This window comes from Mixophyes fleayi, chromosome 2, assembly GCF_038048845.1.
Source record: "Mixophyes fleayi isolate aMixFle1 chromosome 2, aMixFle1.hap1, whole genome shotgun sequence".
Classification (NCBI taxonomy): domain Eukaryota; kingdom Metazoa; phylum Chordata; class Amphibia; order Anura; family Limnodynastidae; genus Mixophyes; species Mixophyes fleayi.
In genome coordinates this window covers 182,956,033-182,970,438 of record NC_134403.1, presented here as the reverse complement: position 1 = coordinate 182,970,438, position 14,406 = coordinate 182,956,033, and the positions used below count along the sequence as shown (strand labels likewise).

Below are 14,406 nucleotides of genomic sequence, written 5' to 3'. Positions count from 1 at the left end.
TACAAAGGTGGGGGAAGGAGGGCTCACCTTTCTTATATGATCTTGCCTAGCAAATGCACAAACTTTCCCTGTAAATTACATTACAAGCAAGCACCTAGCTGCCAACATATGAAGCTCTTAAATGTAGTCTCCATGTAATGTTCTAATTTTTGCACTACTCATTTGTGATGTGCTGTGAGACATGAGCCCAGCAAACAGGAGCAGAAGTGGAATCAGGATTCAGAATGGTCCAGATAGGTGAAAATATTTATCAGGATTTGTGCACCCCCCCCCCTTGCCTTTCCCTTCTTTTCTTTAAACACTCACCTTCTATCTATACCATTAAGCTGTGTGATACTGAATTTAATTTTAGGAAACAGAAAAAAAGAATTTGACGGCTGATAAGAACCGCTTGATCGATCTAGTCAGCCCATTTTTTAATCTGTGGTAACCTCAAACCCTGTTTGATCCTTTACTTTTCGTAAGGATATCCTTATGTCTATCCCAAGCATGTTTAAAATGCTGTACTGTACTAGCCTCTGCCACCTCTGATGGGAGACTATTCCACTTATCCACTACCCTTTTCTTTGAAGTCATTTTTCTTCAAGTTGTCTCTGAACCTACTTCCCTCCAGTTTCAGTGCATGTCCTCATGTTTGAATACTTCTCTTCATTTGAATAATGTTTCCCTCCTATACCTTGTTAAAACCCTTGATAAATTTGAATGCTTCTATTATGGCCCCCTGTTCCACTCTTTGCACCAAACTATACATATTAAGATCTTTTAGTCTTTCCGGGTAAGTTTTGCGTTGTAGGTTATCCACCATTTTAGTTTCCCTTCTTTGTAGAGTCTGTAATGTATTTATATCCTTCTGGAGATATGGCCTGCAGAATTAAACTCAGTATTCTAAATGAGGCCATACCAATGACCTATACAGTGGATTATTACTACTTCTTTCTGCTACTGATTCCTTTTCCTATGCAACCAAGCATCTGACTTGCCTTTCTCATTACATTGCTTATCTGTCTTTAAGTCACATGAGTGATTTCTAGACCACTTTGCTCCTCAGTAGATTCCATTATAGTGCCCTATATACTATCTTTAGCCTTTCCATTTTTGACACCCAAGTGCATGATTTTGCATTTTTTGACCATTCCTCTAGTCTACCTAGATCACATATTATTTGTTTTACCCCACCTGGTGTGTCTATCCTATTACATATTTTTGTGTCATCTGCAAAAGGCATACTTTCCCTCTAATACCATTTGCAATGTCACTAATAAAGATATTAAAAAGCACTGGTCCAAGTACAGATCCCTGGGGTATACCACTGGTAACCAGGGCCGGATTAAGAGAAGGGAGGCCCCCGGGCTAAGGGTACTGTGGGGGCCCCCCAGCCATGAGGTCCCTCTCCCGTGAACTCTCCTCCTTCCTTTGTTCCACTCCCTGTAGGACTTATGCGGTGCGCAGTAATCTCCTTACTGAGGAGATATCGTGAGATCTCCTCAGTAAGGGGAATACTGTGCGCCGCGTAAATCCTACACTGACAGCATGCAGCTAACAGAATAACATTTGCTGTTAGCCGACTGCCATTTTCCTTGAACAGGTGACAGTCGGAGCCGGGGACGGGGATGCCCCCGACCCAATGAATGCTGGCGGGCCCCTCAGCTGCTCGAGGCCCCTGGGCTTTAGCCCCTTCAGCCCTATTGTTAATCCGGCTCTGCTGGTAACCTTTCCCTCTTGTGAATGCACTACATTTACTACAACTGTTTTCTATCATGGAATCAAAATCGTATTGATGCAACCATCTTAGAATCCAATCCCAAGCTTTTGAGTTTATTCAACAGTCTGCGATGTGGGACAGTATCATAAAGTATCTAGATATGCTACATATGGTTCCCCATTGATCTATTACTTTAGTCACCCAGTCAAAAAAGTCAATAGGATTTGTTTGACATGATCTCCCACCAGTAAATCCATGCTGTTTGGGATCCTGTAAATTACTGGATTTGAGATATTCTACAACTCTTTCTTTTAAGAGTGTTTCCATCAATTTCCTATTATGGACGTAAAGCTCACTGGTCTGTAGTTGCTTGCCTTTTCCTTGCTTTCACATTAGTGCAGTGGGACTACATTTACTTTTGTCCAGTCCTTTGGAATTACTTCTGTAGCTAGTGACTGGTCGAATAATTCTGTTAATGGTGTTACCAACACCCCTTTAAGATATTTTAGTATCCTTGGATGTATCCCATTTGGCCCCATTGATTTATCAACTTTCAGTTTTGAGAACACTGATAGGACCTTCTCCTCTGTAAATGTACTTGTATCTACCTCCTTTTTATGAATATTATGTTTTATTCCTATTTAATTTGTTTTACAATTGTGAAGAGTTTTGTTATACTATATCTGCTAACATTCTATAGATCTTAAAAGGGAACAAAAAGGAATGCGGTGCGATGTGCTGCCATAGCTATCTGAAATATTTTATATGATATATATCTAAATTAATATTGACATGGAAAGAAATAAGTGGCTCCTTTGCAGCAGACTTAGGAGTTCTATTTCTGGATAGCTAAAAAAAAAAAGCAAAAGAGTGAATTTGGAGTCAGTGGCTCACTTATAATTTTTTAATTGCTGCTTTCTATTGTCTGCCACTGTCTATCAAAGAAAGTGATGAAGACAAATAGTTTATTGGTGCATGGCTTAGGCTGATAGATATAAAAACTGATTATTTACCTCTAACACAGTGTCACTTTTGAAAGCTCTTGGTGCACAATCAATACACATTAGCCATTTACAGTTAGGAACAAATCCATCTAAAGGGTGCAAATTTGCACCCGAAGAAACCATGTTGCAAATCAAAAGCTGTAAACTGCATTTTTATGTCGTATGCAGGGAAAATACTGGCTGTTTCTGCATGTGGCACACAACATCTTGTTTTACCTAAATAACAATGAATTTGTGAAGTGGAGAGAGTTGAATGTGTGACAATTTAACAATGCATTCTTTAAAACATATTTCCTCCATAATTAAACATTTTAAAAGTATAAATTGACTTGTTGTATGCAAGATTTACTAAATATAAGTATGCCAGTGTCTGGCAAGCAATAGAATAAAGATAAAAATGTATTTGAGCATAGTCCACATTTTTATACTAATAAAGAATGCATTACTTTGGGATAATACCCGGCTACAGTTCTATATTATTCTTGGTCTTTGAATTATTATTATTATTATTATTATTATTATCTTTGACTTATAAGGCGCCACAAAGGGTCCGCAGCGCCGTACATTACATATACAGAAAACAGAACCAAGACACAAAAAATATACAAACACAGGTGACCGGGTAAAGCAAATCAGATTATATCTGACAGATAGTGAAAGGGATGGAAGAAATCAGCGAGAAGAAGGCCAAAGCTTAAGAAAACAGGCCAAGAGGTACAGAGTGTGAATGAGCAGTAGAAGGAGCACACAAGGAAAGAGGGCCCTGCTCATGAGAGCTTACAACCTAAAGGGAAGGGGGAGACACAAATAGGGTGGTACTAACTGGGGGAGAGAGCAAGGACAAGGAAATTAGGAGGAGGACTGATAGACTTGAATAAAGAAATGAGTCTTAAGGGCACGCTTGAAGCCTTTGAGAGTAGATGCTAACCTGATGGAACGTAAAAGATCGTTCAATAGCAGGGGAGCAGCCCGGGCAAAGTCCTGAAGACGAGAGTGAGAGGAGGTGATCAGTGAAGTAGTGAGGTGGCGGTCACAGGCAGAGCGGAGTGGGCGGGTAGGAGAGTAGGTAGAGATGAGATTTGAGATGTAGGGAGGGGAGGATTGACTAAGAGCTTTAAAAGTGAGGGTGAGGAGTTTAATTTTAATTCTGTAGGGTATGGAGAGCCAATGTAGTGACTGTTGGAGGGAGACTGCAGATAAAGAGCAGCGGGAGAGAAAAAGGAGGAGGGCAGCAGCATTGAGGATAGACTTAAGAGGATCAAGGAAAGAATCAGGTAGGCCAGAGAGAAGAAGGTTACAGTAGTCAAGGCGAGAGATAACAAGCGAGTGAACAAGGGTTTTCGTGGCTTCCGTGGTGAGAAAGGGACATATCTTAGATATATTCCGAAGGTGGAAGTAGCAGGATTTTGAGAGGGACAGAATGTGGGGCTTAAATGAGAGGGAGGAATCAAGGATGACCCCAAGGCATCGGACTTGGGGGACAGAAACGAGGGTAGTGTAATTGACAGAAATAGAGAGGGGGGGAGGTGGGAGAGTCCTGGCAGGGGGGAAGACTATAAGCTCGATCTTGGAAATATTGAGTTTAAGGAAGCGTTGGGACATCCAAGATGAGATGGCCGAGAGACAGGAGGAGACACGAGACAGAAGGGAAGGGGAGAGGTCAGGGGATGAAAGATAAATTTGGGTATTGTCACGGGCACTAGGAGTCTTTACCCAGGGATCACCAGATGATGGACTTACCAGAGCAGTATAGGTGGTAATATGGTACTCTGGTAGCGGGGTGATCACGGAACAGGAGACAGCAGATGGTAGAGAATGCTCGTGAAAAGTCTATGACTAGCAGCACCGGTAATATGTAATAATAGTACACGAGGAACTGAATGGACAAGGGAAACGTGAGGGTAGTCAGTGGTCTGCGGATAGCAAGTTGTACCACTGCTATAGTGATGAGGAATGTCCAGAAGTAACGAGGAGGTGATGAGAGTCAGCGGTCTGCGTTAGCAAGTTGTACCGCTGTCTAGGTGAAGGAATGGAATCCGGGTGGAGGTATCCAGGAAGTCAGTGGTCTGCGTTAGCAAGTTGTACCACTGCTATGGGAAAGGATACGGAAACAGGTGACTCAGGAAACAGGGAACAGTGGTCTGCCTCTAGTAAGTTGTACCACTGAATATATATGTGAGGAGGAGCACGGGGAGAGAAATGCAATGCAGAGTATACACGGGCACACTGAACTTGATCCCACGATGATATGCACAATATAATAATGACTGAACAGCACTGCTCAATAATACAAAGTCACAAGAACTATCCAGGGAAAAGGTAAGTCAAATGATGGCAATAGTCTCAGCGGATAGTAAACTCCAGAGGAGAACAACTCAGTCCAGCAAAATATGCAATACACCAGCACAGTCAATGAGAAGTATGCATACCGTGGTTCAGGAGAGCAGGCTGTCAGACAGAAGTGCAGAGATACCTGGACGGCGGGAGGCCGGCAGGATACGAAGTCCCAGGAGGGTAGAAGCGGTAATCTAGTAGGTGCAGCGCACAGGTAGGTGAACCAGCAGGAATAGAAACAAATACTCAGGAAGCAGTAGTATATAGAACTGGACACCTGGAGAACAATGAAGAGTAGAGATGATCTAGACGAGATGAAAGCAGCGGGGCGTTGATCCAATGCAGACAGGCGAGTTGACACAAGCGGAGACACTGTAGAAGCACGGAGAGCGGATCAGCTGGCTGCAGACGCGAGGAGTACTGGAGGGTAGCGATGAGCAGGGAACTGCAGATACACGGAGGCAGCGGATAGGAATCAGCTGGAGTAGTCACGATGAAACACGGAAGAGTTGAAGTTAGCAGGATACTGTAGATACACGGAGGCAGCGGATAGGAATCAGCTGGTGCAGTCACGATGAAACACAGGAGAGTTGAAGTGAGCAGGATACTGTAGATACACGGAGGCAGCGGATAGGAATCAGCTGGTGCAGTCACGATGAAACACAGGAGAGTTGAAGTGAGCAGGATACTGTAGATACACGGAGGCAGCGGATAGGAATCAGCTGGTGCAGTCACGATGAAACACAGGAGAGTTGAAGTGGACTGCAAACTGAAGTAGCACAGAGGCAGCGGATAGGAATCAGCTGGTGCAGTCACGATGAAACACGGGAGAGTTGAGGTGAGCAGGATACTGTAGATACACGGAGGCAGCGGATAGGAATCAGCTGGTGCAGTCACGATGAAACACGGGAGAGTTGAAGTGGACTGCAAACTGAAGTAGCACAGAAGCAGCGGATAGGAATCAGCTGGTGCAGTCACGATGAAACACAGGAGAGTTGAAGTGAGCAGGATATTGTAGATACACGGAGGCAGCGGATAGGAATCAGCTGGTGCAGTCACGATGAAACACGGGAGAGTTGAAGTGGACTGCAAACTGAAGTAGCACAGAGGCAGCGGATAGGAATCAGCTGGTGCAGTCACGATGAAACACGGGAGAGTTGAGGTGAGCAGGATACTGTAGATACACGGAGGCAGCGGATAGGAATCAGCTGGTGCAGTCACGATGAAACACGGGAGAGTTGAAGTGGACTGCAAACTGAAGTAGCACAGAAGCAGCGGATAGGAATCAGCTGGTGCAGTCACGATGAAACACAGGAGAGTTGAAGTGAGCAGGATACTGTAGATACACGGAGGCAGCGGATAGGAATCAGCTGGTGCAGTCACGCTGAAACACGGGAGAGTTGAAGTGGACTGCAAACTGAAGTAGCACAGAGGCAGCGGATAGGAATCAGCTGGTGCAGTCACGATGAAACACGGGAGAGTTGAAGTGAGCAGGATACTGTAGATACACGGAGGCAGCGGATAGGAATCAGCTGGTGCAGTCACGATGAAACACAGGAGAGTTGAAGAGGACTGCAAACTGAAGTAGCACAGAGGCAGCGGATAGGAATCAGCTGGTGCAGTCACGATGAAACACAGGAGAGTTGAAGTGGACTGCAAACTGAAGTAGCACAGAGGCAGCGGATAGGAATCAGCTGGTGCAGTCACAATGAAACACGGGTAAGATGAAGTGGTCTGGAAACCACAAACGAACAACAGGAATCAGCAGGAGCTGAACACACGAGGAAACACAGGAACACCTTCAGAGGCTCATGGGGAATGAGACTCCAAGATCAGGCAACGAGGTATTGACCTCAGGTGCTTTAAATAGGGAGTGTTGCCTGATCAGCCAATTAACTAAAAGGAACATGAACTGAAGGTTGAAAAAGGGCTGCACATGCGCAGACCCTCAGGATGGTGGACGGCCACGGTTCCTAAACACACGAGAAGTAGCACTCACAGTCGGGTGAGTGACAGGTATCATCAGCATAGAGGTGGTACTGGAGGCCAAAGGAGCTGATGAGGACACCAAGGGAGGAGGTGTAGAGGGAGAAAAGCAGGGGGCCAAGAACGGAGCCTTGAGGAACACCAACAGGTAGGGGAAGAGGGAGTGATGTAGAATCATGAGTAGAGACTGAGAAGAAGCGGTTGGTGAGGTAAGAGGAAAACCAGGAGAGAACAGTGTTACATAGGCCTATAGATTTGAGAGTTTGCAAAAGGAGTGCGTGGTTAACGGTATCGAAGGCAGCAGAGAGGTCAAGAAGGATAAGAAGGGAGTAGTGTCTATTGGATTTAGCGAAGGAGAAGGTCATTAGTGACCTTAGTGAGGGCCGTTTCAGTGGAGTGGAGGGGGCGAAAACCAGATTGGAGCGGGTCAAGGAATGAGTGAGAGGAAAGAAAGGAGGTGAGACGGTTGTAGACAACCCGTTCAAGGAGTTTGGAGGCAAAAGGAAGAAGCGAAATAGGGCGGTAATTAGAGAGAGAGGCAGGATCAAGGGATGGTTTCTCGAGTATGGGGGAGACAAGAGCATGTTTAAACGAGTGGAAAATTCCAGAGGAGAGGGAGAGGTTGAGGAGGTGTGCAAGGTGGGAGCAAGCTTCGAGAGAGAGGGAGCGGAGGAGGTGGGAGGGGATTGGGTCCTGTGTGCAAGTGGAGGGGTGAATATCAAAGTATCATGATTTACTACTGCAAAAATATTAATAATAAAAATATAAATAAATAAAGTGATAATATATGGACAAAAAATAAGACAGGGTATAAAAATTGCCTTTATTAATGTCTGATATCTGTAAAAAATCTTCAATTTGGGAAAATCTTCTATATCGGCAATTAAATTAAAGGTATACAAATAGGAGTTATCCTTTTAAAATACAAATTATTCAGCTTGGCTTCCATGAGCAAAAACACTTGTTTTCTAAACATTCATAAAATTACATATACATTTAATCCAAACTAGTTGTGTACACCTAGTACTTAATGACACCTGTATTTTGTATTATAATATTCTATATGTATCCTTGGAAGATTAACATGTTATGAATGAAGCATAATGAAAGTGTGATTTTGTTTTTTAAATAACTTTACAAAACAATTACACACAGGAACAATGTTTATGATTTTTCAAACTATTAGGCACACATTTTGCACAAAGATAAAATCTTCAAGAATATTGCTATATTAAAGTCTAATCACGTTTTGTTTTTCTTTACCAACCTTTAATCAGTTCTTCCATCATGACTCCCTGCTTCTTACCCAAAATCTAACAATCTTGTTTTCTGTATTAATTCCTTGGCAGCACTTCAAAGTAGAATTATTTGCTCTCTGCAATACTACCCTGTTTGGACCACACCAACAAGCCCAAATGGACAGTCTAGGGAAGCAGTTGGTGCTGATTACAGAGCTGCAAAGTACAGAAAATCTCTATATTTAAATAACTTGCAGAGTTGTCTCAGTCGGACTTCTGTCTCTCATGCTGCTTTGAGACATTACAATCTCAGAGCCAAACAGGGACGTGGACTGAGCTAAATTTAAATAACAGCGATATGAGGAATATTCTTCTCTAGGAGAATATTCCTGTACATGGCACTCACATCATCAAGAGGGAGATGTGCAGGGCCTATGAAGGTAAATGCAACTTAGTATTCCTCTATATTAAGAAGGGGCTAGGAGTTCATATCTATGGTGAGGCCATCACTGAAACACTTCTAGATTTAATAATGAGTGAAAGCTAGGAGTTCTGAACTTTGGCATCTGATGATCACCAACTCATACAGTGTATATAAAAATCATCTTCTGTTTGCATTTCCATGAAACAATGTAGTGATCAGATAAAACATAATGCCATCATTTACCTCTCTCTGTTCACTGCAGATCTTACAGAGCCATGTAGGTCGCTTCAGGCTACCAACAGTTTCAATACCACATTTGGTACATACTTTCTGAAAATAAAAAAAACAGAGAAACAGAACATAAATCGGCACATATTTAGCATAAATATATATATTTATTAATTTACTTTAACTTAAAGAAACTTCCTGGATTGATACATTTGTACCTTTATTTTTGAAGAATGACAGGCTGTACAGACGTGATGATATGAGGGTAATAGGACACTGAAACTAGTAGTCTAGCCTGCCAGATGCCCCTTCTTGTCCAAAACGGTGTTTAACATAGCCTGTATTGTATTGTATTAACCATTTACACATGTGTTTTATGTTCTATCATACAAATCCTTAAAAGATCACAGGTGGTGTCATAAATATAATGTTCTCCTCAGTATTAGTATATTGTAATGCAGTAATTGTTTTGAAGTAGTGCCAGTTTTGTAAGTGAAATCTCATGTTAAATATCCTGTGTCTTAGGGAGCATCCTTATTACCACATTCCTGAGGTGGGGGCTTTACTTTGGAGAAGTAAGGTGACAGCAAATGAGACTTTACTTTGTAGAAAGGAGAGGCAATAATGCAGGGTGAGGTTTGTCTTACTCCTGGTCACAGGACATCATAGATTTGGCTGTATGAGTGTTCTGAAGCCTACGTAGACTTCGTTGCTTTGTGAACCCACCCTAAGTGAGATGACATAGGACCTTATCACTACCACAATGGTAGAGTAGTGAAAAGAATAGCTTAGCAGCTAGGATGAGTACTCAACGAAATTGTAGTTAGAATGCATCACAGAACATGAGGCACAGACACTGGTGAGAAATAGAAGTGCGCCTATTTATATATCATCATCAACATTTATTTATATAGCGCCAGCAAATTCCGTAGCGCTTACAATTGGGAACAAACATTTATAAGACAATAGGGTAATACATACAGACAGAGAGGTAAGAGGACCCTGCTCGTAAGCTTGCAATCTATGAGACAATGGGAGTTTGAAACACAGGGTCATGTGCTAGATCATATTGCACATTGGACCAGCTAGAATGCAAAGGTAAAAAGTATTCAGTAAGCTGTATGATCAGTCACACAGCAATGTTGCTCAGAGGGTTGTTGTATTGTGTTAGATGTGTAGAGGGTTGTAATAGGGTAAACTAGGGAGATTAAGATGCTGGTTGAGGAATGTTATAAGCTTGTCTGAAGAGGTGGGTTTTCAAAGAATGCTTGAAGATTTGAAGACTAGAGGAAAGTGTTACTGTGCGAGGGAGGGAATTCCATAAAATGGGTGCAGCCCGAAAAAAGTCCTGCAACCCAGGAATGGGGGGATGTGCTGAGGGTGGAAGAGAGACGCAGATCTTGTGCAAAACGGAGGTGTCAATTCGGGAGATATTTTGAGACAAGTGAGGAGATGTATGTCAGTGCAATTTTGTTGACGGCCTTGTATGTATGTGTTAATAGAAGAATTTTATATTGGATTCGTTGAAATATAGGCAACCAATGTAGAGAATGAAAGAGTGGCTCAGCAGAGGAAGAATGGTTTGCAAGGAAAATCAATCTAGCCGCTGCATGCAAAATAGATTGTAGGGGTTCAAGTCTGATTTAAGGAAGACCAGTAACGAGGGAATTGCAATAGTCGATGTGGGAGATGAGTGCATGAATTAAGGTTTTTAATTCATGCACTGTTTGAGATATGTGCGTATTCTGGAAATGTTCTTTATATGTATGTAACATGATTTAGCTATAGAGTTGATGTGGGGAATAAATGATAGTTGTGAGACAAGGATTATACCTAGGCAGCAAGCTTGCAGGGTGGGATTTATGGTCATGTTATCAACAGAAATAGAAATGTCAGGCAGGAAGCTTCTGTATTTGGGTGGGAATATTATTAATTCAGTTTTTGAAAGATTGAGTTTGAGTTGGCGAGAAGACATCCAAGATGAAATGGCAGAAAGACAGTCAGTAATACGAGACACACAGATGGTGAAAGATCAGGAGGATAGATTTGTGTATCATCTGCATAAAGCTGATACTGAAATCCAAAAGGAGCTTATTAGTTTTCCAAGAGAAGTGGTGTAGATAGAGAACAGCAGAGGACCTAGGACTGAGCCTTGTGGCATTCCAAGTGATAAAGATAGCAGAGCAGAGGTGGATCCAGAGAAATTAACACTGAAAGAGCGATTAGAAAGGTAGGATCAGAACGATTTATATAATATATAGAAAGATATAGAGAAATATATATATATATATATATATATATATATATATATATATATATATATATATATATATATATATATATATATATATATATATTACACACACACCCAATAGAAAGATACATGTGACACAATCTTCCTACATGGGGGCGTGATATCACTACTCCGCTGTTGGGGGGCCCTACTATAATCTTCTCACATTTTAACACCGTCCTTGACCTCACTAGTGATCACATATATGGACAGGATGCTACTCCTCCCCACAAGATCAGGACATTCCTGCTGCTGTGAACACTCCGGTCATCTGATTGGCTACAGATTATTCTATAACCGCCCATGTGAAACCTAAGGACATTCTAGAGTTGAATCCTTAATACAATATTTCCGAAATTATTCTTACTTTGCAGCATTTTTTCCACACCTACCAATTTTGTATCTGTCCTAAATCATCTTAAATACTGATGCTTGTTACACAGACTTCCCCATCCTTTGCATGGGAAGTTATGGCCGCAGACATCAGGTGACAGGGTTTAGAGCCAGCGGTAACACTACTATTGCCTGCAGTGATCCCTTAATGTAGAGGACAATGCCCATTTATCAGTTATCACAATATCACCATCTAAATCAGTTGCTTTTGTCGGCCAATGGACTTTTCACTCTTTTATTAATAGACCATATTATTATCTTTAAGTACTCAAAAGGGGTAATGAATCATTGATGCATTGCTAAAGTCCACTATGTGCCATTGTGACAACACAAAGTGTATTTGCATGCAAAATGTGAAGTATGTAATAGGCCTTCCTCCATGCTTATGTACCATGTAAAATGAAGGACTGAATTTGTGCATAATCCACAAAAAACAGACCTAATTTACTGATCAGGACGGAGTGGAGAGTGTGCATATTTGAAGGCGTTCTCGTTTTTGTGGGGTACCACAGTGCTTTCTATCTGTGTAAGTGGTGGCGTTAATCAGTACTTTTTCTAATCAATTCAAGTACCTCCCTTCCTCTACATCTAGGTAAAAATGCCACAAAATAGGCACATTGCACATAAATCTGCACTCATAAGTCAAAGTTTTTAAGAAAAGAGAGGAATTAAAATATCTGTCAGTTGAAATAAAGTCAGGTCTGATGTCTCCTTACTTTCAAGGCTTATATGAAATACATCTGCAGGTAAAAAAAATAAAAAATTTATTGTTAGAAACTGAAAGAAGTTTTTTTATTATTTGGGGGGGGGGGGGGACAGATCAAATGTGAAAATAGGTTATTCTTGGGGGGGTAATATTTTCCTAGTGCAGTCCCACCTTGCTCTATGGGAGAGACTAGCTTTATATATGAACACCCATAAAAGTAGGATTATAAAATGTTTGCTATAAGCATGTTGCAAAACTTTGAGTACTGGAGTTATAACATGCGGTGGTCTATTCACGTGACATTAGACAAGTTCTTCAGTCAGCATGGGTCACAAATTTAGCTGACTGATGTTGAGTGGCATCAGTGGGTGGGTCTGCTGTTCAGCACCAATTAGGACATGCTGATTTAACTTAGAATCACTGTCAAAGTCTCTGGAACATAATAGGGCCTCTGACCTTGATGGTTTATAGAAGGAGCTATGAGCAGATTCCTGAGGGGGGGGGGGGGGGGGAATAGGAGGATGCCCACACAATTTATTTCTTAATTGGGTAGACAAATTATCACAGACACAAAAATATAAAAATAATAAGAGATGTGAACTTGACATCTGAATACTGAATCAAGTTCTATATTTAAAAGTAGTAATATATTTTATTTTAGCTCATGTGATTTTTCGTTTTTTTAATACATTTTTATTGAAGTTTTTTTTTTACAAATAAAATAACAAGGGAAGGGTTGGGGATGTACAGAAATAAGAAAAAATACATTAAGGAGTTAAGGCTACAGATCAGAATCAGCATTTATGATATCCAGAGTGCAATACTATACATTTCTAAATTGCCACTCAGACAGAGTAACATCACATTGTGTGAGGAGCAGTATCACTGACATCTAAACTATTTAGTGGACAAAAAAAGGTGCTGTTTGACTCTGAGCAGCATATTTCTTTTTGCGGAACAAGATTATTGATAGGAGATAAAGAGTTGGAGAAAGTGCATTATTAGGTGTGCATGACCATTTCCATCTATGCAAAATGACTTATGTTTGAACTCAATACTTTTAATGATCCCGTTTGGCTCCTTCTTGCTGCATTATGGCAGAGAAGCACATTTCCAGTCAGACTCTGAGCAATGTAATAAAAAGCTTCACACACAGAAGTGACACATGCAATAAGGACAGCCCCAGTGTCCCCTCACTGTCATGATTAAATAAACCAAATGTGAGCAGCATTTTAGTAGAAAGACTGAAAAATGTATGCTCTTGAAAGGGGCGGGGTTAACGTAGTACTAGGTTGGACTTTGATGTGACATTGAGGGCTTGATGCAGACTTGGCTGCAACATTGGCGTTATTTAAACTTAAAAAAGAGTTGGATGTAAAAATTGTGGATTTACACCCATAAGCTGAGCTGTAAGCATCTTCCTTTTGAATTTTAGTGTCGGTATTTATAAGTTTTGTGTGTTACAAGCTGCCGTGACTCGTTACTCCGGACTGGCTCGCATCCTGGGCGTCATGTAATTTCCTCACCGTCCCGGTTGTCACCAGGGCAACGGCCGCGACACTTTCAGTATCAGCACCGCACTCTGGCTACAGCCAACAGTCAGACGCGTACGCAAGGGACCATTAATTCTTTATTGTTCTCCTGCAGATCATTTTCTGGATTGTGCCCTAGGCTGTCCATTGGTTCATTTGTGTATATAAGGCAGGGACAGCTTAGCCTACCTGCCGTTTATAGCGTTCAGTTTCCTGACTGCTGACCTGCTTCCTGATCGTCTCCTGGCTTCGGATTGATTCACTGTTGATGACCCTTGATTTTCCTGGACCCTGATTGTTTGCTTGTTGCCCTGACCTCTGTCTGGCTCATTTTTCGGATCTTACTGCCTGCTGCCAGCCCCGACCCTTTGCCTGCTTCTGACCACATAATCCGCTTCTGACCTCTGACCTCAGCCTGCTCCTGACTACTCGCTATCATCCAGTTTTCTGCCTCCAATTCTCCTCGCTATGGTATTACTCATAAGCTTGCACTACGCTGAGTTTAAGTCCTGGGGACATCTGAGTACCTGTGAGCATGTCTAGCTCTACAGGAAAGACAGCTGCTA

At 41.8% G+C, this 14,406-nt stretch overlaps 1 protein-coding gene across 3 annotated transcripts in view; it reads right to left on the bottom strand.

The window, feature by feature from the left end:
- The window catches only part of RPH3AL (rabphilin 3A like (without C2 domains)), a 260,901-nt gene that overhangs the window by 113,207 nt on the left and 133,288 nt on the right, over positions 1-14,406 (bottom strand). For all 3 annotated transcript variants that reach the window (XM_075195060.1, XM_075195059.1, XM_075195061.1), the window contains exon 5: positions 8,932-9,018. In XM_075195060.1, coding sequence (XP_075051161.1) covers positions 8,932-9,018 — 87 coding nt within the window. The remainder of the gene's footprint in view (positions 1-8,931; positions 9,019-14,406) is intronic.